General features: G+C 40.6%; 1 protein-coding gene across 6 annotated transcripts in view; it reads left to right on the forward strand.

The window, feature by feature from the left end:
* SETBP1 (SET binding protein 1) overlaps positions 1-24914 on the forward strand; it is a 271500-nt gene extending 246586 nt beyond the window's left edge. For all 6 annotated transcript variants that reach the window (XM_040089732.2, XM_040089733.2, XM_040089735.2 and 3 more), the window contains 2 exons: positions 17039-17206; positions 22489-24914. In XM_040089732.2, the coding sequence (XP_039945666.1) occupies positions 17039-17206; positions 22489-23045 (725 nt within the window). In that variant the 3' untranslated portion in view covers positions 23046-24914. The remainder of the gene's footprint in view (positions 1-17038; positions 17207-22488) is intronic.
* Positions 24915-25386: the final 472 nt, after the last annotated feature.

Genomic DNA, 25386 nt, shown 5'->3' on the forward strand with positions numbered 1-25386 from the left:
ACACAGAAACAATGTCTGGGAGCAAACGCCCCTCCTTTCTGTCTCACACCAGTCCCAGCTTCATCCCACACTAAGCCACCCACATACATCCATTACAAGACTTCTTGAGGGCACCCCATCTGTAGTGGGTTTGCCTTGGTCACATGCCTTGCACCCACTCAGCTGTTCTGTGGCTCAAACTTTTCAACAGGATTGGGAGTTTAAAAAAAAAAAAAAAAAAAGTGAAAAAGCTTGTAAAGGTGGCAGTTGAAAAACGTTAACAGTCAAAATTTGCTCTCTGGACATCGTCCATCTGTGAAGATGTCATGATGAATGTCTAAGTAAAGTCTCCAGAGAAAATGTCAGCTGCAGGAGGGAGGAAATACAGTGCATGATCTAGGCACACGGCTGCACTGAAACCTGGGCTTGCACACCTTGGCCATCAGCACCACCGACTGACACCTTCATCTGCAGGGTACCTCTGTCCTGCTCCATCCTGACAGTGCAAGACCAGGCTGTGTGGTGCCACCTGGAGAGATGAGTCATCTGTGTCTCCATCCCTGTGCTCCAGAGGAGGGGCTTTGCTTCCACCCGTCTCAACAATAACTCTGAGATGGACTCTGTGTTAGGGAACTGGGTTGGTGAACAGGAGTGTGACACATAAAATCACAGAATCATTTAGGTGGAAAAGCTGTCCATGAGTGCAGCTGTTCCCCCACCACTGACAAGGCCACCACTAACTCATGTCCCCAAGTGCCACATACTCACAGCTTTTATATCCCTCCAGGGATGGAGACTCCAGCACTGCCTTGGGCAGCCTTTGCCTGGGTGCCAGGTCTTGACAACATTTTCAATGAAGCAGTTTTTCCCAACATCCAATCTAAACCTGTCATGGAACTTGAGGGCATTTCCTCTTGTTCTATCACCAAGCTGCATGTCTTGCTGACTTGCTGTTAAGTGGTGTTGAGATTGTTTGCCTTCCATTCATATGTTGACTTCTGAAAGTTTGTGTGGTTTGGACTAGCCAGTGTGGGTAACTCAGGGGCAGTTAACTGTCCTCAAGCACAGGCATCTAGCTCAAGTGGCATGAAGCGACCTCTGGAGATGTCTCCTTCTCTCTGCTGATTATCTGAAACACTAAAATAACTCAGCTAAGACAACACTTAGTGTTTTGAAAACATTTTGTGTGTTTTTGTTTCCTATTCCATTTTTTGTTCTTAACTCTTTTTCTCCCTTTCTCTGTCTAGTGATATGGCTCGTTTCTCATTTTGTATGTCTATGTTACTTGCACAGTTGGGACCTCAGCCTTCATTGAAGCCAAACTCTTCATCTAATTAATATTAATAATAAAAGGAGAAATATATGCTCTTTGTACAAAAATTTAATTTTTTTTCTAATTCCTGTTCAGTCAAAACAGTTCATTTTTCTTGAAATGCAATTGAAATGCCATTAGTATTTTCATTAGCATGATGACTGATGATACAAGGCAGACAAGAAGATTTTGGGCCTAGGCTGATAAATGTTCATGATGTTCCTGTAAGTCTGTCTCAAACACTCCAGAAGTCACATGCCAAGTAGTTCCAGATTGTCTAAAAAAAGAGAAGATTTTTTTTCCTCCCTTTAACTCCTGGAATGAGAAACAGCCGCACAGCGATACAGAAATAGCACAGCAAGCCCTGGAATTGCCCATCAGTTGCTCAACACTTTTCTCTTCATTTAAACAGTTAATCTTCATCAATGAAGACATTTTACTCATGTGTCTTTGGCATTTCATGGGGATTTTTTTTCTATCTCTGAGGATTCACAGCTCTAGATGAAATGGCTCTTTTGTTTGTGGAAAGGAGAGAAATTCCTGTGGAGAAACCCAGCTTAAGACAAAACCATAACTTAGGCTGCCTAAAGAGGCTTTTTTTTGAGAGGCTGAGCTGGATTTAAGTGATAACATGAGCATAAGTCATCATGATGGTTTTGTTTCCAGAGAATTGTACCAACACTAGATGAACAATGCAGAATGGATAAACAAGAGAGGAGAGGAAATGTTTAGTTTAGTTAGTTGTTTCATCATCCTGAGATGCATTGCCTTTTTTGCTTTGAGGTAGTTTCAAACACAGATTAAGCAAATTATGCATTTAGGAATGCACTTGTTCTTCTATCTGTTGGATAGGCTATATTTGTTTCATTGATTTATTCTGTGCAAAATAGCAATTGTAGAGCTGTATCCTGTAAGTTCCTGTGTTCTTCTGCCACTTGCAATTTTAAATTGTGGATTTGACAGATTTATTATTAATATTAATATTAATTATAATTCTCTGTTTGCTGGAAATAGAAATATATGCTTGCTCCTTTATAACATGAAGCCACAGACTCCTGCCTTGGGGCAGGAAAATAAAATTCCTAATTTTCAGCCTGGGTAACAAATAAAGGATCAGAGGACATTTCCATTATTTAAATTTCCTGCCCATACTCCTTTACGCCTAGCATCACAGCCATTTTGCCTTCTGCTCAGGGAAGAGTTGACAGGACATGTATATGCTGCTCCTTCACAGGTGACAAGGGAATATTTACAGTGACGAGATTTTTCCCTACCCTCGAGAGACTTTGGGACCAGTAAGAATGTAGGCTCAGGACTTGATTTGCTTGCCCACACATAGTTGTCAACTGTCAATAGAAATGCCTAGAATGTCCTGCCTGGCCTCCAGCTGCTCTTGGAGAAGGGCAGAGGTCTGTATCAAGCCCTTTATCATATCTGCCAGCCTCCCTCAGATGTTTCAAATACCTCAGGGCATTTCAGATACAACCAGGTGCCCTCGTAGTTATACTTAAGAATCCTGACCCAGAGATGCACCATCTGCATTTGAGCCTCTCCTTTTGAGTGGGAGGAATTTACACTTGAGTGGTGATTTGACCACAGAGCTTCAGGGGGAGGATGGTTGCTCTCACCCAAATCTAGATATCCACAGCATAAGATTGCTGCCTGAGTTAGATTTCTCAGGTCTCATTATGGTCAGTGAAATTTCGCTAATGGAGCCTGGAACATATATAATCTTGCACTAAAGTAGGCCCTACTTTTTCAGCTGAAACACCCACTTCACTCTTCTGACTGCACTAATTTCGTCTTTGTAGCCTTAAATACACAGCTTTTGTGTAGAAACACGAGCTGCTGCCACCTAAAGTGAGGTAAACCCACTATACCCTTGTTATTAAAAGAAAACATTGTTGGGAGGGTGTTAAGTACAAATCCATAGATTAGTTTATGAAGAGAAAATTTGAAACACTGAATTTGATTGAGCTGTTTTCCTGGGCACCTGTCCCAGTAGGAAAAAACAAGGCCTGAGTTCCTTTTTACACCCAAGCTGCTAAATTAAGTCCCCTTAGATGTCTTCCTTCCAGAATTCTATATTTTCTGCAAAACTTACAAAGCCAGTTTTACAAACAATTGTCTGAAACTGAGACCTATCCTCATGTCAATCTGTACTGTAACACAGAGTCCTGAACAAAGTAAGTACACTCTTAACCTAATTTTAAGCATAAAGAAGAGCTTGTGCTTGTCCGTTTCCTGATATTCGTTGTTTTTTCCATACGGCTATGACCTGACCAAAGTCTCAGTCAGGGCCAGAATTTCAGCAAATTTTGTCTCTGTTCCATCTTTGTTTTTGTACAATAAAATTCTGCCACCCCAGGAAAGCAGTCAAAATTTAAAAAAAAAAAAAAAAAAAAAAAAAAAAAAAAAAAAAAAAAAAAAAAAAAAAAAAAAAAAAAAAAAAAAAAAATCTTTGCTTGCACAATCTTTGCATCATCATGATACTCTCTCAGAGAAGATGTTTAAAGGGAACATATTCCTACCCTGATCCACCAGTCTGTATTTTGTCTGCCTGGTGCTATAAAATGAGCGTATAAGGCTGTGGGGAGAGCAGTTCACTGTTTGGAGAACCTAAAATACTCTGGTTTGGCTCTAGCAAATGTGAAAGCTGAAGACAAGCTTGCACCCAAACCATGAAGAAAATCTCTCTGCAAATTTAGAGTGACTCAAACATAGATGTGCAACCTTGAAGCTGATAGCATAACTCCAAATGTCAGTGGTTAAGAGCATTTAGGCTTTTCCATGTATGCTCTTTCTTCTGCTTCCTGTCAATCTGCTTTTCACACATGTCTATAATAAGTGATTTCCCTCCTCCAACTTCTTTCCAATCTCTTCTTTGTCTCCTATTTCCATCTATTTCCCTATTTCATTCCACTTTGCACTCCTCACCTCTTTAACCTTTTCTTCATCAGTCATATACCTTCTTGTGTATCTGCTCCACAGAGGCACTCTCTGACCTTATTATACGTAGTGTCTCTGCCATCCTTCTTCCACTGTTATAGAAAGCAGTCTTCAATTTTAATGAAAAACACCCTGAGTAAAGTATTTTCTTCAGAATTTTCCTTTTAAAAGAATGTAGAACTGAAGAATCTACAATAAGGTTTATATCAGAACAATAGTGTGTCATTGGGTTTTTTAACTGGATAAAAGCAAAAGGATGAACTTCAAGGAAAATTCTGATTTCCTGACTGTCTTTCCTCCATTCATAGGAACACTGAGCTATTTAAATAAAGCCAAATATTGTACTGTACTTGATAATTTTCACATATTTTAGTATTTTTCAAATGCTGTTTAACTTATTTGTTGCTGAGTTTATTTGTCAATAATATACACGAGGTTTCCTATACCTCTATTTAAACAGATTTCAGTTTTAATAATAAAGTCAATTACTGTAGTTTTCCTCATGAAAGGTGAGAAAACACCCCTTATCTATTGATCTTAAATCAGAAGAAAAGAGAAGAACAATAAACGCACTCCCAGTGAGCATTATTTTTCATCTCAGTTGCTGATAAAGAAAGCACACATTTAATGATAAATCAGCATTAAAATGGGATGAATGGACTCAGATTTTAAAACAAAGCCAACATGAGACTTCTAAAAGCAAAAACTCCTCTGTTACACTGTAGTTTTACCTCTTCTATATTGCAGGGTCTACGGAGACTCTTATTAAGTACTGAGATTTCACTTCAAATGCATATCATACTCAGAGTATTTCTGATTGTTGAACTGTAGCACAGCTTATTACAGATAAAGAAGAAAAATGAAACTGCTTTGCTGCCCTGCCCAGCAAGGAAAATACTAATTTAGAAATCAGCAGCTTTGGATGGTTTTGTCAGCCCTGTGACTTTCTGCCTATCTACCTGTCCCCAAGTATCTTTGTGGTTTCTTAGCCACCTTCACCTGCAGCTGCAGTGAGCCAGAGAGGTGTGGACCCCTCAGGGGATCAGTTCAGATATCACTGAACTAAGTTCCACAGTGGAGGTGCTCCCTCCACTGTGGTTCTCTTCTTCTTTTTTGTAACCAGATGGATTCCTGGGTTCAAGCAATATCCCTGACACAGTTTACTTCTCTAATAGAGACATCACCACAGGACTGCTTGAGTTGGTGTAGTGCAAATATAACATTTATGTTAGCAAGAGAAATATATTAGCTTCATTCAGGCAGCAAACATATATTTTCTTTTGCTAATGCACACACACACAGAGAATAAAGCCATTTCTGGAGGAACATTGTCCTTCCTTAGTGAAGGTTTTGATTTAACTTGTTAAGCAAGAATTTTGCTAATTACTTTTATAACATCTCTTGGGTTTGATCACTTTTTGTACCATGGATGTGCCTGAAAAATGACTCCCATCATTATACCAGCCTAGCCCTTGTTCATCATTCGTCCTCCCCCCACTGGCAACTTGACTCTTCTGGCTATGCTTCATGCCAGCACTCTTCTACCAGAGCTGCTAGTGTCCCATTTAATCTGTGATAAATACAAACTGCTCCCAACCCTACTTGCCTAGGGGATATCGGTTCTATCTGCCACATTTAAAAATGATCATCCCTGTTGTTTAGAAAAACAACAACTCAAAATACCACCCTTGACTTTTCTCATTATTTACAGACTGGAATTTCCCCATCTGTCTTCCCTCAGCTGTGTTCTTGAGAAAGAAATCCTGTCTTCTGTTTTCTTTCTCCCCAGTGAGCAAATCCTCATCCACTGTGACAGCTTCTTTTGGAATGACTTCTTATTCTAGGTAGTTCCTTTCCCCTACGTGGAGATCTTTTAATTTCTGCCCTTCAGTGCTCCTAATGGCTCTTCATATTTTCTAGAACAGAGCCCTTTGTCTCACTTTTCCACCTAACCATCCTCTCTCAAACATCGCTTTTTCATGTCACCTCTTTCACAGATTTTAATTTTTGTCCTATCCCTTCTGTGAGATAATTTAGTTCTTCATCACTGTGTATTAAAAGATTTATTTGCTGAGATATTTAATGGCAAATTTAATTTCTACGACCCTGTCAGTCTCTGTCTGTCCCTCTTAATTCTGACAGTCTCCAACAACTGTAAACTGTAAATTTTTATTCAACTTATAGTTTCAGTCTCCAAGCAGGAAAAGCTTTTGATTCTGAACCCTTTAACTTAAAAGTCTGTTCACAAGGCCTGAGAACTCAGAGCCTTTGATTCTGAATTAGTCTTTTGACCCCTTTAGTTTTCCTTTCATTAAATTTATTTATTGCTGTCACCCGCACATAATTACTGTATTCTACTTTGATCCAACTTCCACTAAAATTCCTAATTTCACATGTTCATTACTTCCTGGCATTAAAAAAAAAAACCAAACCAAACCACCACACCACATCAACCAAGAATTTGGTGACTTATTCCATGATATTTTGGAATCCCAGTCCCAGTCTGTTTTGAAGGGCTGGGGGCCTGGGAAGGGCACACAGTGGGGCTGGAGAGGACAGGGCAGGAGCACTTTTACAGTCACCGTTCATGATTGTCCTGTGCTGCCCTGGACTGTGAACTGTTCCCACCAACTCCACTAAGTGTTCATCTTGCAATTCACTAAAGACCGAGCTTCCAGACGCACAGACTTCATTTTCAGTGACTGAGGCTGCATGCTGCATATCCCTCAGTCTCCTGACTCTCCCTGGCAATATGCAGGCAAGGAAGAAGGTCTGTGGTTCTTCCTGTACTGGTACAGGAAAGAGGAAATCCAGACCAAAACCAAAAGGCAAAGAAGAGCAAGACTGCATCTGCCAGGAGGTCTAATTCACCACAAATATGAAAAACACAGGAGACTGGTCATTTAAAATTCAAGTTGCTGTTGATCATCCTCTTAGGCTGCAGCCCCAGGAGCATGGGCAGCAGGCTGAAGTTGGGGATTCTCCACTTCTACTTTCCTGTGATGAAATCCCACTTTCAGTGTTGTGTCCAGCTCTGGAGCCCCCAAACATTAGAAAGATATGGACCTGTTGGTAGAAGTCCAAAGGAGGACATAAAGGTGCTCAGAGGGCTGGGGCACCTCTGCTCCAGAGCCAGGCTAGGAGAGCTGGAGAAGAGATGTAGCATACTTTAGAGGCCCTTCCAGTGCCTAAAGGGGCTCCAAGAGAACTGGTGACAGACTTTGGAAAGGGCTTCTAGTGACAACAGAAGGGTGGAATGGCCTCACACTGACAGAGTGCAGGGTAAGATAAGATATTAGGAAGAAATCCGTACTTACATTTTATGGCTGAGCAATGGAATCTTGAGACTCATCCTGATGATCAGAAAAATAATGCTTTCTTACCCCATTCTCCTGGGTTTTAACCCTTTCATTGATAATGCTGACAACTACATAGTTACCAAATACTCATATCATTGCATGCAGCTCTTGTGGCCCTGGGACCTTTGTCCCCAAACTGGAAAAGCATCTGAATCCTCCCCAGACAATTCCACATCTACACAGAGCCACAGCAGTTGCTCTGCTTACTGAAGAGATGCCTTGCCAGGCTTCAGGTATTGCAGCAGTTGACACTGTGCTTCCTATCAGGAAACACAATTATCTTCATAAAGAAGTGAAGACTCACACTCCATTTCTTGAACACAGGCACAGAGATTCACCCAAGTAGAAAGGAATGGCAAGATGCATTTAACCTCATTAGTTTCAGTAGGGCTGACTTTGTACAATCCATCAGTGTACAAATACATTAGGGAAACTAAACTATTTCCACATCTCATTTACATAATGGATGGGATGGGAAATGAGTCCTATGGAGGAGAAGTGCCCTGGAGGCACTAAAGTTTATCACAATATGTAAGAGTTCTTTTAGATCATTGCATTAAATTTCCACTAACAAGATAACAAATTAATTGTCTGCATTACTATACTTACCCAAAGCAGATAAAGTATATGATTTCAGCAGAGGAAGGCAGCTGTTTAGGACAGCTTGGTGGTTATAGAAGGAGGCAGAAGAGATTAGTGTGTCTCAGAGCATTTGTGTACTATGATGCAAGCCCTCCTCCTGCCCCTTTAAGAAATCTCGTTCTTCTCTAATCTGATGTAGGACTTGAGCTTTATTAGTGAAGTGAGGGAGAATGAGTAAATCAACTGTATCAGATAAGCCTCAGGACATCTGGAAATTGATCATTCTGCAGAAATAAGCACTCTGTGTTTATTAGCTGGGAGTTCATCACTATCACTTCTTTTTATTCAATTCCTAAGAGGTTTCAAAGCTATCATCATAGTATTAGCTCTTCTGACTGTGTTACCAGAGATAAAGATCAGAAGAACTATCTAAGGATGGCTTTTGCAGTCTCCCTCTTTCTTTCTCTAAAGCTATTCCGATTAAAAAAAAAAAAAAAAAAAAAAAAAAAAAAAAGGTTGGAAAATAACTAGAATGAAATAAAGCAGAATTCATCTCTTAAATTTTTGCCTGTTGGCAATGGGAGTAATTTTTTTCTGTTATTATTCCACAGGGATTTGGTTTTATTCAGGGGGACACATTCTGCAAAACAGAAAATCACTCTTAGAAAAGGCAGAATTTGAAGTTTTTAAAGTTGTGGTGGAAAAGGGAGGACAATAAAAGGACTTAAAGTCATAAAACAATGCTTTACATTGAAAGTATAGTTATTTAAAATGATAATATATGTCAAATAGAACCCAGGAAAATTACTTCCATAAGTTAGAAAGATAATAATATTACTTTAAGAAGAATAATTACTTTCCTTAACTACATTTATCACGTAATAATACAGTTTTCCTTTCTGGAATATGATGCAAACTTCTGACTGATTTATTTAAAACCAGCCTTAAGAAAAAGATACACCAAGATACAAGGTTTCTTCTAGTTCTTTATTCCAAACTGGGAAGTTATCAAAATGCAAATGCTATGACTAACTGCATGCTTAGATGTGCATTCCTCTACAGCTGCATTGCGTAGCTACATTGTGCAAAGACACTGAGAGGAAAAAAACATCTGTAAGAGTTTTCCAATAACAATGGTCAGACACATAAACAATTTAAGTATAGCTATGGCTTTCCAGAAATCTGTGGGGACTACAAATCCAATCCAATGAACTCTCTAAAGAAGAATCTTCCCTACTAGAAGCTTCACTGAGATCAATTTTTATCAGCTGATTTTCTCCATTTTCCAATGGCAAGTTAGCATTTATTATCTCTTTTGGACTGGCACTTTGAGTTCCACCCTGGGTGCACACTGTGCTAGATTCTGTACACAGATTAAAGAAGAAAAGGTGCAGGTTGTCCAAGAATCTTTCTGTGCAAGTAAACAATGAGAGAAAATAGATGAATGCAAGAAGCAGGGTGATCATGACTTAACAGTAAAGCAAGGCAAGTAAATGAATCCATTTGTACAGAGCCCAGCACAATGCAGTTGGACCACATTGCTTGAAAAGTTAGCACTTAATAACAATTGTCTTTAAAAACAATGTCTTTAAAATTAATGTATTAATATCAGTTAGAGCTCATAAGTTGCTTAGCCAGTGAATGAAAAATGCTATAAATCTTTAAGGAAAGGCCAGTTTCAAGTTAGTATTGTCTTCCCTCCTACAGAAGCTTTCTGCCACTTTGCCCTCAACTAGAATCATGCTTCTCCTGAATCATCTTTTTACTTATGATTACAGTGATTATGTGTTGCATTGTGCTCTGTGTTATTTATTTTCGGATTGTATTTTATGTTATTCATTTTCATTATAATGTTCTGCACTCCCCTGTTCTAAGAAATGTTATGTTCCAAGGTTTGTCCCTTCCCTGTCAATCCTCCCACATTCCTCCCAGTCCCTTCCTTCGGGCCCTGCCTGTCCTTCAGTTGTTCCTCCCAGCTTCTAGAGAGTTCAGTAAGGAAATTGAGTGACAGGGCAGGAGCCGAGGAGGTTCCTCCCTTTATGTTCCCATTGGTGTCTTTGAATGTCCCTCCAACCCTGTTCCACTCCCACCTTATCCCTCATTGTGTGTTGGTTTGTCCCCTCCCTTAGTCCCTCCCCTGGATATAAGCCCCGGACCACGAGGCCTGGGCAAGGCTTGGCCTGAGCCGCAGAACTGAGACAGGTGTCCGATCAGGACAGGATAAAGGGTGGAATAAAGACCTTGGACTCACCCTCTTCCAAGTCTGACTCCTTTCCTCTGCCATAGACAGGGTCACTCTCTCTCGTGAAAAGCCCCTCCACCACTCCCCTGGTTTCTAGGACTCTGGGGAGTTTTCCTGTCTGGTCACAGTCTCGAGCTAGCCCGGGCAAAACGGAGGCAGCAGCTCCAATAGAGATAAGCGACAATTATGTCTTTATAATCATAACATTTTTTTGATAAACACATTCATGTCTGCCTCTGCTTTAAAGCCGTCCTTTCCCCATGCCCTTTCTCATTATATACACACTGATTGATTTCCTTCCTGCTTTGCTGGCCATTGTTCACCTGCATGTGCATGTGGTGTTGTCTGTGCTACCAGTAAGACTCGGGGGAGTTAAGGGATGGGTCTTTCATGGGATGAAAAGTGTTCTAATTTGGAGGAAATGCACAAAGATTAACAGATAGGTGATAAATAAGGTCAGGATCAGGCCACAAGCATACATCATAGAATACTATGACGGTTTGGATTGGAAGGGACCTTAAACCCCACCCTGTTTCAACCCCCCCTGAAATGGTCAGAGACACCTTCCACTATCCACTATGTTTTTCCAAGGCCTGTCCAACCTGGCCTTGGACACTTCCAGGGATCCAGCGGCAGCCTCAGCTTCTCTATGCCTCAGGCCTCACCACTCTCATGGGAAAGAATTCCTTTGTAATATCTAAAACTCCCCTCTTAGAATTTCAATCAGTTCCACTTTGTCCTATCACTATATGGCTGTGCAAAGAAGTCACCCTTCAGATTTATTTTTAAGCTCCCATCAAGTACTGGAAGGGGCTGTATGGTCTGAACAAGTTTCATCTCTTCTCAGCCTGTCTCCATAGCAAAGGTGCTCCAGTCACCACAGAATCTTCTCTCTTTCCAGGGCAGTGTCAAAGGATAAAATATACTGATTTAATAAATGAGTGTGTGAATTTTAAACTCCTACTTCCCTGTGATGGTGTTGCAAATTATTTATTTTCACCTGATTCATAGATGGGTTGAACTAGGGCCTTCTCTTACCTAAGGCCTTCTGAACCGAGTGCTCCAAATGAGAAGGAAAAGTCCAATGAGAGGTGATGACACTACACCATCAGGTCTATCCACTGAAGGACAGATATTCCACTACTGCAACATGCATCAAAGCCTTGTGAGCAAATTGTTGCACCTCTGTGTGTTTCCAACAATGCCTCTGAATCTCTGTTTGCATTCTGGTATCCATGCAAGAAAACTGATGGTTCTCCCTTATCGACTGCTCCAGATCCATAAATTACACTTCTTCCTCAATGTAGATGGGGTTTTCAATGAGGTGAGGGAGACAGGCTGAAGAAACCAACCTACTAAAACAAGAGACAGATGTCTGAACCCATGATTCACCAGCGATGAGCTGCAATTGGGCCATATAGACTTTGAAGTAATTCATTACATTTGTATCTCTTCTGCGGGGGGAGGACTTTCCTCAATGATTTGTATGACCTTGCTAAACCCAGGTAGGTGGTAATTGAGCAGCAACTACTTCTTCAGAAGAAACAGAATAAAAATATTGAAAATATTGACTCACCCCAAAGGCAGTGAGCAGCACTTTGGTCTTTGACCTTTAAGCATCCTAGGGTAGTCAATAACCTGGCTGTTAGATGCTATGCCTGCCACTGATTTTGATTTGGGAGTAGTTTAACCTTGAACCAAGATCTAAGTAACCACGGCAACAGGAAGTTGGCGTCTCCATCCAAAGAGTGGGGATCCATAAATCAAGGTCCCTAATGCAAACACTGTGTGCAGGTAGAGATTTGAGAGGATAAGTGGTTTGTGGGGGATTACCTTTGAGAAAATGAATGATTGATATGTTGAAACACAACTTCACAGACTTTTTTCTTTTTTTATCAATAGAGGTCAACAGGTTACAGCTGCACGTTTTCATATGGCTCTTTGTATAGGCCCTTCAGTTTAATTAGAACCAGATGTTGAATTTATGAGGTTGTTAGCATTATTATGTACCATATGCACATGCATATATGTGTGTGTGTGTATTGATACGTGGCACCCACATGTGCACATTTCTTGTGCACACGCTACACTCATGAATAAATATTAAGGCACAAACCCAAGCACTCTGTAGTGATGAAACCTCAGGTGTGCACACAGTTCCAAAGGGTAATTACCTAGTCACATATTTCACTAATTCTATGGGACACTGCTTTATTCAATATATAGAGCTTATATAGAGCTCACCCAATGAACCACTGTTTGGGAGCTTGGTTTGCCTTTTGCTATTCCGTGTGTGACATCATGTCTCATTTATTCCAAATTTCTAAGCCTTGGTATAAATAGATGAATGTTTCATGAATGTTGATAATTTTATTTTCACAGGATTGCTCTTGAGATGAGGGGTATAATATTGTTCTCATTTGCACTAGAGAAGCCAAACAGAGACAGGTTGAAGGACTGAATTTTATTGGATACAATTTGAGATGCTTAATACTTTTTGAAGCTCTGGAAAGACGCATGATCTAACAGGCACGCTAACTGCTCTGTTTATCTCCACCAAGCTGTGACCTGTAACACTGTGTCGCTTATGACTATTTCTGCCCTTTCTTGCCTCCCTTAAATCCACCAGCTGATACCAGGTCATGGTTTCACTGGTTTTGTCCCAAACTGGCCCATTCTGTGCCCCTGTCTTTCAGACTCCTCTCACTGTAGCCTTTCTGTGCCTGAATCTGATAGGGATCTCTTCCACAATTTCTGAGACAACCTGCAGATCTGATGATATTTCTCATTTTATGTGCCAGAAAAATAAGTTAATAGGGACAGTTCATAGCAGCTCCAAATAACAAACATAAGAAATTTTTGGTTGGTGTATGGAGAAGCTGAGCACAGTGAAGAGACACAAAAGAGAAAGGGGTCTGCAGTCCCAGGAACAGCTGAGAGAGTTGGGTGGGGGCTCAGTCTGGAGAAAAAGAGGCTCAGGGGGAACCTTCTCACTCTCTACAACTCCCTGATCGGAAGGTGCAGCCACGTGGGGACCAGACTCTACTGCTGGGGAACAAGGGACAGAACAAGAGGAAAGCTGTTCTAGGGGAGCTTTAAATTGTATATTAACAAAACTTTCTTCACAGAAATGGTTGTCCAGTTCTGATACAGTTTTCCGAGGGCTGTGTTGGAGTTTCCACCCCCTCGAGGGATTTAAAAGCCATGTGGATGTAGCACTTGGGAACGCGGGTTAGTGGTGGCCTTGGCAGTGGTGGGGGAACAGTGTCACTTGGTCTTAGGAAGCATTCCCAGGCTTGATGATTCTGTGATTGTACGTGTCAGAGCACCTGTGGAAGTCTTGAGGAACCACCATGTGCTATCCAGGTGCAGCCAGGGGTGGCAGGGGGCGTTCAGTGCTGCAGGGAATAAAGGCCCCCCACCTGCTGACTTGACCTGCTGTGCCAGGAGGTTTGCTGCTGGCCTGGACGAGGAATATTGTGGAGACGTGCGAAACCAGATCAGAGTGGCAAATCAAACTCGGCAAAGATGTCAGGAGATTTTCATGATTGACCAAGTGTGGTGGTGCAGAACTGTTTTATTAGGTTTTTATAAGAAGTTTATGTTATGGTTCATTTCACTGTATTCCCCAATTCTGTATCCCTTTTGTGTTGTCTGTATAATAAGGTGTTTTGCGTCAGTCCTCCCACTCCTCACCTGACTTGTAACATCCCCTCTGCCCCAACCCCCCTCTCTGGGGCAGCCTGTCTATCACTTTGAGGAGCCCTCCCAGGTTGCGAAATCTCAGGGAGAGGGCTTCAGGTGATAGGCCCCCTGGGGGGAATTCCTTTAGCTCTGGATTTTAGTGGTGCAGGGCTTGGGGGTGGGCACACCTTGTTACCCCCTGAATCCCCTGATTTGTTGTCTTGTTGTACCCGCCCCTGGAACCCCTCCCCCGCTTATAAGGTGGCAGAGGGACTCTCTCAGCCACTCAGCCGCTCAGCCTCTCAGCTCGGAGCTCTCAGCCCGGAGCGCTCTCTCTGCTCCTCAGCTCTTGAGCTGATAAACATCTTTTAACCTGCAAAGCTGAGAGCCAGCCTTTTCTCTTTTGCTGCCATGCTGTCACGACACTATTGGTCTAGCTGCCGAGAAGCTGACCAGCAGGTAATAGCCTGCGTGCCCATCCGAACTGCGAACATTCTGTGGCTGTGTTGACCCGAGCTAGCCAGAGGTCATCTCCCGCCCGGAGCAGGGACGGAACCAGACACAACCAAGAAGCTTCTGAGTAATGTCAGGTACAAAAAGGAAGCAAAAGAGGCATGGAAGCAGCTGACACAGAGAACTAGAGCTACTTTGTTCAAGCATGGCAGAGTGGCTTAGGAAGCCAAAGTCCATCTGGAGTTGAACCTAGGCAGAAAATCAACAAGAAATGCTTTGTAAAGTACATAAAGCAGCCAAAAATAGCCTACGGAAAAGATGGGGCCTTTGCTGAATGAAACAGGGACCCTGGCTGAAAAAGATCAGCAGAAGACTGATTGTCCTCTTTGCCTTGATCACTACTGGTAAGACTAGCCTTTGAGGATCCTAGGTCTGTAAGATTAGTGTGGAAAGAAAACTTACTCCTGGAGGAAGATCCAATTAGGAAACCGTTAAATGGACTGGACATGCATAAATCTGTGGAATTTGGCAGGATGTACCCAAAGGTCCTGAGGGATCCGACTGGTATCACTGTGGGGCTACTTGGTTGTTTTTGAACAGGAGAGGTTTCTGAGCACTAGAATAGAGGAAATATCAGTTCAATAAGTCAAGAAGAAAAAGCAAGTAAGAATTAGGCTGTTCCGTCTCCCCTCAACCCCTAGAATTTGATGGAGTAAGTAATTGTGAAGAGCATTTCCAAACATATGAAGGAGGAAAAGATGACCAGGAGTAGTTATCACAGATCTGTGAAGTGGAAATCATGCCTCACCAATCTGACATTTTTTATCTTGACTTTAGCAAGAGTTCTACCGCTGAGTTTTTTCAGCTTCTTAAAGACAAAATGATGAAACACTGGCAGGATAAATGTTCTCTGTGATGGCCTGAAAACTGGCTGGTCTCAGAGGGTTGTGATGAGTAACAAAAAATCCACTTAGAGACCAGTCAGTAGAGGTGCACCTCATGATATGGGGACTAAAAACTTTTAATATGTCAATTAATGAGAAGGCTGATGAGGTAGAGAACTCCCTCAACAAGTCTAGAGAATTTCAGAACTCAGAGGAGTGGCTGATATACCAGTGGAACATGGACATATGGAAGAAAGTCAAGTCGGAGGCTGCAAAGATTATTGAGATTCTGGGATATCTCTCTTATGAGGAAAGGCTCAGAGAGGTGGGATGCTCCACCTGAAGAAGAGAAGGCTTGGGGAGATGTTTCCACATATGCAAATGTTTGATGGGAAAGATTAGAGAGGATGGAGCCAGACATTGACAGAACAAGAGTCAATGGGCACCAGCTGAAACACAGGTTATTCCTGAACGATGTAGATTTACAGAGGGGATGAAGAGGTTGTAGAGAGAGGTCGTGGACTCTCCCTCCTTGGAGAGATTCTTATTTGGTGAGATGTGGTCCAGGGCTGGATGACCCTGCTTGAGCAGGGTGAAGTGGACAAGGTGGTCTCAAGAGGAGCTTTTCAACCTCAGCCATTCTGTGATTTTTTGAATCATTGTATAATTTAGTTGCCAAAATCCAGTGCATTTCATCTGTGGCTCATGTGCAGGTTAAGATGTGAAAAAAGAAGGAATTTATGAAGGATTATCTCTGCTAAGTAAATATCTGCCCTAATCATGTTGAAATCAAACATAACAGAGACTGGAAGAGGTTTTCAAATTTCCATGCCAGCAGCTTAAATTTCATATATTTACAAGCAAGCAAAATGGTTGTAAACTATAAGAGAGTTTGAGAAATACTGTTAGTGGAGGAATTTGCCAGCCATAAGTTCATAACTTTTACTTTTCTGAAATATTTAATCTCTTTGGTATATTTTACCACTCATTTATTATGCATTGTAAACTGTAGGTAGAAAGATATATGACAAAGAACTCTTTTCTTTTTTTACCTCACTTCCCTTTGATGAGCTGCAAGGCAAATTTAATTAGGAAGGGAATTCCTGAAAAATAAATCTAATGTGATTTGGATGGCAATTGCGTATAGAGGTTGTTTCTGATACCTGCTCCTTACTCAGATGAAACACCCAGTACATCAGGTGTTTATAGCACAGAAGTACGTAACAATGTGTGGAGAATGAACTACAGGAAATGATACATCAGCATTCCCACTAAATAGAGTTATGAAGAATATCTGTCTTTATATGTGTATCAGAGTGTACATGTTTTTTTAGAAAAAATGGTACTAATGTGGAAGGTTTTGTTGGTTTACCATTGTTTATAGAGACCAGTGATGGTACACCCTTCTGCAAAATTATCAAAAATTAATAACAGTTATGATCCTTGTTAGTATCAAGACTGTATTGCAGATACATCCACAAGGTAATATGAAAATATAGCAATGTAGCAAGGACAGCAACTGACTTCTCTTTTCTTCAGATATATCCCCAGACACGTTGCAGTACTAATACTCATCCAAGTTTTGTTTCCCCAGGAATTGCAGGTTCCCACTTAAAAGCAGACCAGACTGCACTTCATGGTAAAATGGAAAGTTCTGCCTGTAATGTGATGACCAGAAGGAAACCAGCAGCTGTTGACAGTGTTGCAATGCCAAGTCCAGTATTATCTCTCCTACCTTCATCATCAGTAACACCTGAAGCAGGTAATGCTGTTTTCACTCCATCCCCTTTGTTTATTCCTCATCTTCTTCCTTCTGGAGCCATACAATTCACCTAATTCTCTTCCTGATTGGAGAAGTAGCTTATTTGCAAAGTTGAATATCTAATGTGATAATCATGCTGTATCATTTCCAATGCTTTCTTGCCATGATAGTATATCTTGGCACTTCAAATCTATTTTATTCACACACCACCACTTGTGCAATAATGCAAAAGCAGCACCAGCCTGTGTGGTCTAGCAGGACACTCTGAAGCAAGACTCCTGACCTCCTTCCCCAGCCCCATTCTTCATTTCTTTTAAATACTCCCATCCCTGTAGCACGAACAAACTGAATACACAGTGAATAGTTGAGAAGCAGAAGAGATTTCTTACTGCATACTTCAGTGATTTTAGCGTAATATTCTGTCTTGCAAATGCAAAGTTGTCTGGGGCAATGAGCAGTGATTTAAAATACCAGAATAAATAAGTCAGAATAGCATGCTTTTCTATCAACTTATATTTTGTGCTTCTATTTTGAATCAGACCAGAAAGGTGATATCTTTATACTGTTGGAAATTGAGCCAAGCCATACAGGCATCATCATGCCTGTATTTCTTGGGCATGGACAGAGAAGTTAATCTTGCATTTTGTCTTAATTTCCAGCAAATGGGGAATCCACAGTTCATTACCCTACATGCAGCCATTAGGAGCTTCATAGTCTTGTCAAACTTCTGAAGCTACATTCACAAAAAACATATTAGTATCACTGATTTACAGAATTATTGCATATTTAGTCATTCAACCGAAAGCAGTTTCAATGCACTTATTTTGCTTCCTTCTCAAATCCTGAATAAATAGTGAGAACAAGAGTTTCATCCTGCAAATTACCCTCTGTACATATAAAATTTTATTTTAAAAATATTAGGATTGTCTGTTTAGTCTTTAATACTTTCCTATATATAAGCCAAGGACAGATTTTTAAAGCAGCAGAGATGGAAAGTACACAAATATTTTATGATCCGTTTCAAGATGAAAGTGTATGCTTGACTGCATAGTTCATTCTTTCCATTTTCAGAAGTCTAATTAAATTGTTGGTTTATCTGTAGCCCAGATGTTGAAGTAATTTAGCTGAAAACTGAAAGAAACTGTGTTAATGGGAAAACAGGACAGTGCTATGGGTTTCCTGTAATTAATAGGAAACTCTTTGAAAATTCTTCCATTGAAATCAAGCCAACAAATTGACCCCAGCTTTGAGCAGCCTTCTCTGTGCCATGTTCTTGCAAGTGGCCCCAGGCATCTCCAAATGGATGGAGAATGACAGGCAGCAAGACAGATTTTAGCTTCAGACATAATAGAGCCATCCAGAATTAAACTTACAGGGCCAATGAAGAACATCCATGGGGTCTGATCTACCTGGGCTCACCTCCTTGTTCATGATCACTTTGCTGGAGTGGCTCTCTCAGCCTCCTCTAAGCTACCCTTGGAAATATAAGTTTTCATAGGAATGGCTCTCTTTGCCTCAGAAGTTGTTTCCAACATCGTATAATTCCTCCCTGGCCTCCCAGCATGGCCTGCAGCCATTTCAGTTTCTGAGACTGAGCCACACTGCACCTGTGAACCCTGGGGCGGGGAGAAACACCAGACCCCCATGTGCTTTATTTGAAATGTGTAAACCTGTGGTTTAAGGCTAACATTGTTTCTTGCTTGTTTTGGGGCAGCTAGATGAGGTTGTTTGCAGAGGGGGGGAAGGATGAAGCAAAAGTATAAAGGCTTATGCTGCATCATGCATTTCTAGTTTCTCTTCATTTTGGGCTGGATTTTGCCTTTGTGGCACCAGCACATGGGGAGGTGGAGGGAGATCAATATGCCCAGGTAAAAAATTGTCCCCCTGTGCATCTCTGGTGCCTGGAGGCTGCCACATGTTGCATTACCTCCATGGGAACATACTCACTTTTTCATATGCAGGCATGCAGATATAAAGTTACTGCTATCCAGCTTCTCTTCAATCTCTTCTAAAGCAAGATTCCTGTGTGCAAACAGCAAAATACATGCAGGAACAGGGAAAAAAAAAAAAAAAAAAAAAAAAAAAAAAAAAAAAAAAAAAACTAAGACCAACATAAACCAACTTAGGTGCAGGGTTGGGCAGGGTCTGTCTGGACAAAACGGAAAAGATTAATACTTAGCTTTGGCTTTCAGCAGAGCAGTATATGACATGGCAATATAGGAAAATATTTTGTATCAAAGATTGCTCACCAAGAGCAACCAGATGAGTTGATAACACCTAATGGCTCTCACTTCAATAATAATTTACTTTAGTAGATCTCCCTGATATTTTATCATAGGCACACCTCATCAAAGCTTCTCCCTGCAGACCCATCAGACTCTTTCTGCATAGTCTTCCTACACCAAATGTAGGATTAGATGTCACTGATGTTCAGTAATCAAAATAATGTTGGGTTTCCTAATATCTCATTTTAAAAGCCTGACCTGAAGGCATATGTACTTACTCAGAACATGCATTTTGACTACTCCAGACTGTGTAACAACTGAAATGATTTCTACAGCCTGCAAGTTCAGAGGCTTGCTAGGAAGAAAGCAAAAGAATTATTAGTAACTTCTAACAAGCTCCCCGAGAAAGCCATAAACACCCCAAAGCATTTACAAAGGAAAAATTAGTGCAGTAAGCCAGCATAGAACAGCACAGTTTTGTTTTGTTTGTTTTTTTTTTTTTCTAAATGTGAAAATGCATTTCAGCACAAAACTGAACTGACTTATGAGCTTCCAAAAATTTTATAAGTGCAAAAAATGTATCTAAACATGAAGGAAGACACTGAAAGTGGTGTTCAGCTCATACATTTACATGCAGGAGCTGAAACCTACCCATAATTGCCTGCATATCAGTTAATTTTGGGGAATTGGGCAGTTTGGCAGAAGGCAGGTACCAACCTTTGCTCACTCAGGTAGTGCCCACTCAAAATCAGACTCCACTCAGGACTCTCAGCCTGAGTGACCTCTTGAATGCCTAAGACACTCACTGGGTTTTAGGATGATCAGGAGCACTGGATGTTGTTCTCATCCAGTATCAGGACATCAAAACAATGTGCAAGGTCATCTTGAATTGCACTGAGTTCTCATTTTAGAGTTTAGAAGCTGAGGTCCTCCTCTACCAACTGTGTAGACCAGGTCTCCGTTGACCACATTCAGGTAGTAGCGCCAATCTACAGAAAAAACTGGCTTCAGATAAAAGACACAATCTTTGCAGGTACTTGTCTAATGTTTTATTTCAGGGTTTTTGTCCCCGTTCCTTGGCTTACTTCCTTTACAAAGAAAATTGAGTGTAAAGCCAAATGTCCTGGTATCATCATGATACCTGGCAAGCTTTCCTGTATTTCTGCTAAATTTTCCATTGACAATCACCGACGGAAAAAAAATAGGCACCTCTAATATTGGAATTTTTTTAAAAATAATGTGGCCTGACAATAGAAATAAAAGACAAAAGGTGGATTTGAAGAGTGTGCCAAATGTTTGATTTTTTAGATCTTCTGACCTTAAGCAGCCCTCCAGATATGGGAGGGATTCAAAGGATTTGAATGCTTAAGGCTGAAGTTTTTGGGACTACTTATGTCAATCACCAGTGGGGACAGAGGAGAATAATCATTTTCTGTGATGGGGACTTAACCTTTTTTGATCAAATTTCTGGGAAGTAGCTTGCTACCACTTGCCTTTAGGGATCTTGAATCCACAGTTTTTAGGGGTGACCTACTTGGGAGGAATTCTGTGCAACTAATTAGCTTCTCTTGAGCAACTTGGATATTTCATTTCCTTTCTCTTTTCCTTTGGTACCAAAATGACTGCATTCCTCTTTTCTTTTGTCCTTTGTGAACCACAAACTGCAAATGGGTTTTATTTTTCTTTTTGGTGTGGGGAGTGGGTTACATATGGAAAACATATTTTGTTTTGTAATTAATGAAAACCAGACTTAGGGAATTTGGCCATCCCAGGTCTTTATTTATAAGAGAGCATATGTCTGTGTTTTGTTTATGACTCACTCCTGCTTCTTACATTGTAACTTGGGTTTGTTTATGCAAGCTCTTCACTGAATCCAAGCAACATAGTGGTAAAAGAGCCAATAATTTATGTCTCCAAGAGGGAGGCCAGTGAATGAGGTTTATATGCTGAATCTGTCACAGCCCATAGGGAGTAAGAGGAGATTCTACACCTTGACAGCTCCTGGTTATCTGCAGAAAATGCTACAATAGCAACTTTATTTAAACTACTGCTGGAAGGATAGCCTGTTAGCCATGAAGGCAGAGATAACCCCCAAAAGACTTTTCTCAAAATCTTGCCTGCTTGGGAAACTTCAATGATTTCAGCCCCAAATGACTGCTTGACAGTCAGGTGTAAATTAAGTTTGCAAGTAGATGTGGACTGAGGTTAATTTAGTGGGATGTTTTATTCTTTACCAGAAAAGGAATTCTGAGCTCCATCATTTCTTTACCAGCAGTGCATAATGGATATGTTAGGAGAGAAAGGGAGCACCAGTTATTGCAATAGCAGAATTAATACATTCTGCTTCCCTCACAAAGAGATAGTTACTTCTACTCTCTGTGCAAATTCTGAACTCTGAACAGATGCCATGTTCAGGAAAGGACAATGAGACAATTTAGGCAAAACAAGCAAGGTCTCGTGTCCTAAGCAATGGACAAAGAGCCAAGAAATTCTGGGTACTCTTCCCAGCTCTGACAATGACTCATAACATGACCTTGGCAAGAGACTTAATTATTTTGGACTTCATTCAGATCTAAAGTAAGTGATCTGAACCAGGAGTAAGCTTACTTTGGGGGCCATTAAAGTCAATTATATGACTGAGTCGTTTCAGCTAGTATCTGAAGAGATGATAGTACAGAATCCCAGGCAGAGGTAATGAATTTGCCACAGATGAAGTGACCCATACATCTTGCCCACTAGTTCCAGCAACAAACACTTTTCATACTAACTGGCATTCATGACAAGAATTAAAAGCTGAACTGAAGATACCAGGATTACATTTTTGGGAAACAGAAGGTTTTATAGTTAAGTGGGGCCAATATGACAGCCACAATAACTTTCCCTTTCTCATATTAAAGGATAAAAATGAGAATTAAACAAACCCATGCTTAAAAGTTGTTGTAGGAAAAGCTTTGTTGTTTTAGAAGAGGAAACAGACAGCGAGAAACCTCTGAAGACTATTTATATTAAAGTTGTACATTGTTTGACAAACCTGTTTCTCTCCTTGTCTCCCAACAGCCAGCTCACCACTGAAGAAAAGGTTCAAGCGCCGTGAAATTGAAGCAATCCAGTGCGAGGTGCGCAAGATGTGCAACTACACCAAGATCCTATCCACAAAGAAGAACCTGGATCATGTGAACAAGATCCTGAAAGCCAAGCGGCTGCAGAGACAATCAAAGACAGGCAATAACTTCGTGAAGAAGAGGAGGGGACGTCCTCGGAAGCAGCCCCTTTCCTTTGATGAAGACTCCAGAGACCAAATGCCCGTTCTGGAAAAATGCGTTGACCTTCCGAGCAAAAGAGGTCAGAGACCAACACTCAACCCTTTAATACTGGAGCAAGCAGCCACTCAAGATACAATCATGGCCACCATTGAGGCTGTCATACACATGGCTCGAGAGACACCACCACTGCCGCCTCCTCTGCCTCCTCCACCCCCTCCACTCCCTCTCCCTCTACCCCGGGCGCCCCGGGTTGGAAAAAGGAAAAATAAGTCCCCGCAGGAAGAAGAGGAGGACGTGAAAGTGAAGCGGCACCGGAAAGGCAGAGGTAGCGAAAGCGAAGGCCTTCCCTAGGGCCAGTGAACCTCATCAGATGTTGGGTGCCCACAGTGGAGCACGCCAGGACTGGGGGATAGGAGGTGCACAGTCCACCTCACCCCTTTGGCAGCGCCAGACTGACCTGTCCCTTCAGCAGCCAGAACTCATTGCAGAGAGCTGTGCCAGCTGGGGCTCACATCTTTCCTCTTCATCGCTTTGACCCAAGCCCCCCACCCCAGGAAAAGAGGGGGGAAAGGCACGGGAAAAGTGGGGGATACAGGGGAGGATGATGTGTGTCAAAGTTGGAAAAAGCATGAACTCTGCCGAGTTTCCAAAACTAATCTGAATCTCAGCATTGCTGTTCTCATACCGTACCCAGAGGTGGGAAGTCATCCTCACAGAGAGCTGAACGTTGTCGCTAAGGGTGCATGCTCAACTCTGATTCTGTTTGGTGAGCCAGGTGAAACTAGGAGTAACTTTACCATAGTATAAATCACTTTTAAAAAAAAAAAAAAAAAAAAAAAAATTAAAAACAAATAAAAGAAAAAAATAAAAGAAACAAAGACAGAAACAAAGAAGAAAAAAAAATAATGTAATTTTCTCAACTGTGATATTGGTTCTTACCTATTTGATTTTTTTTTTCCAGTTTTATATACCTTCCAGGCTTTGGGACAACATAAGCCAAAATGCCTGGCTCCTTCTAGAACTATATATTTCTTTCTCATTTACTTGCCTAGTTACAACTAGCTGCAATATAGGCAATAGAAAATTAGAGCCTTACACATGTGCACACTCATTCTGAGTGCTATCCCAAGAAATGATGGAATATCACAGCATTTAAAATAAGGTATACACAGATATTCAGTTACAATGGCACGTTTATATGAAGCAATTTGGCAATGGCATGTGAAAAAGGGGTCATCCATCAGCCAAGTTGTTTTGATGCTTGATACATGTAAGTAGAGAACAGCAAGACACTTCTGGGGAATAGTTATAGTAAACATGGGAAAAAAAATCACCAAAAAAAGAATATAAAAAATATAAAAGAAAAAAAATAGGACAGAAAAAAAAATCATTAAAAACAGGGCCCAAACCTACCAAGTTTTTACCATCTGCAATTCCCAGTGAATTAACAGGAAAACCAGAATATGAATAATTTGCTTTGGGTAGCAATGCCTTGATATTATCTTTCAAAGAAAATAGACAAAGTAGATTGTTTTAAAAAACTATGGAACAAACCCTATGGATAATAGATCCTTTCTTGGCAATTATTTCTGAAAAAAAAAGTAAAGAAAAGGAATAAGTGTTCTTATCTGAAAATAGAAATAAAAATGTTCAAAGGGTATCACCACTGCAATTGTATTAATGCCACTTTGGACATGTTCTCCAAGTTGTGGTTGCCTTAATAAACTAAAAAATAATTTTTTTTCTTTTTTGTACATAATGTAATTATAAAGCTCTCAGTCTGCATGGATGCAAACTGTGTGTGACAAATCGTCTCTTTAAATGGTCAGTTCAAATTGTACATTAATCATTCGAGTTGTCCGTTAGCCATTGATTAAACTTGGGTAAAATACCCAAGCTCCATTTCCACAGCCCTTTTAAAATGTTTAGCTAAAACAAAGACTGAACAAAAAGCTGTTCCATTGCAGTGTCAATGCTTTTAAAAAAGAAAGTCAATTGTTGAAATTTGAAATAGGTAATTTCAACTTTATTTCCTTTCTTTTTAAATCCTGCAGTGCACTGAACTCCTAGCATGGCAAGATGGATAGTAAAATGGGAACAGGAAGGGAAGATTCCACCAAGGGAAGTGGGGTTGGAATTACTTAATGGTTCACAAGACAAATGCTATTCCCTTTCTTGAGAAATCTTGAATTGGTTTATTGCCAAGGAAGCTTCATATAGCACGACAGTAAAAAAAAGGGGAAAAAAAAAAAAAAAAGGAAAAAAAAAAAATAAAAAAAAAGAACCACAAGAAAACCCCACCAGGGAAAAAAAAAAAAAAAAAAAAAAGGAAAAATAAGAAAAAAAAAAAAAAGCCAACAAACCCAACAGAAAGTCCCCACAAAAAAATATTGTGTTTCTATTCTGTTATTTATTTACAAAAATCATATCAAGACTATGGTGTTAGAGGAACACTGTAAACATACAACTCGTTGTTTTTTAGAGACTGATTTTTCTTCTGTGATAGCACCTTAGCTTATTAAAACTGAACGCATATGGGGATAGGATTGCGTCGGGGAGCTGGAAGAGGGGATGTATTTTTTTTTTTTTTTTCAGACTGGAACAAATTTTGAGGTCCTAACTCCTTAAAACTAATAAGAGGGATCGCAGAATTTTGTTTCCAATTTGTTTTGCATCATTCATCATACCTATT

This window comes from Hirundo rustica, chromosome Z (genome assembly GCF_015227805.2).
Source record: "Hirundo rustica isolate bHirRus1 chromosome Z, bHirRus1.pri.v3, whole genome shotgun sequence".
Classification (NCBI taxonomy): domain Eukaryota; kingdom Metazoa; phylum Chordata; class Aves; order Passeriformes; family Hirundinidae; genus Hirundo; species Hirundo rustica.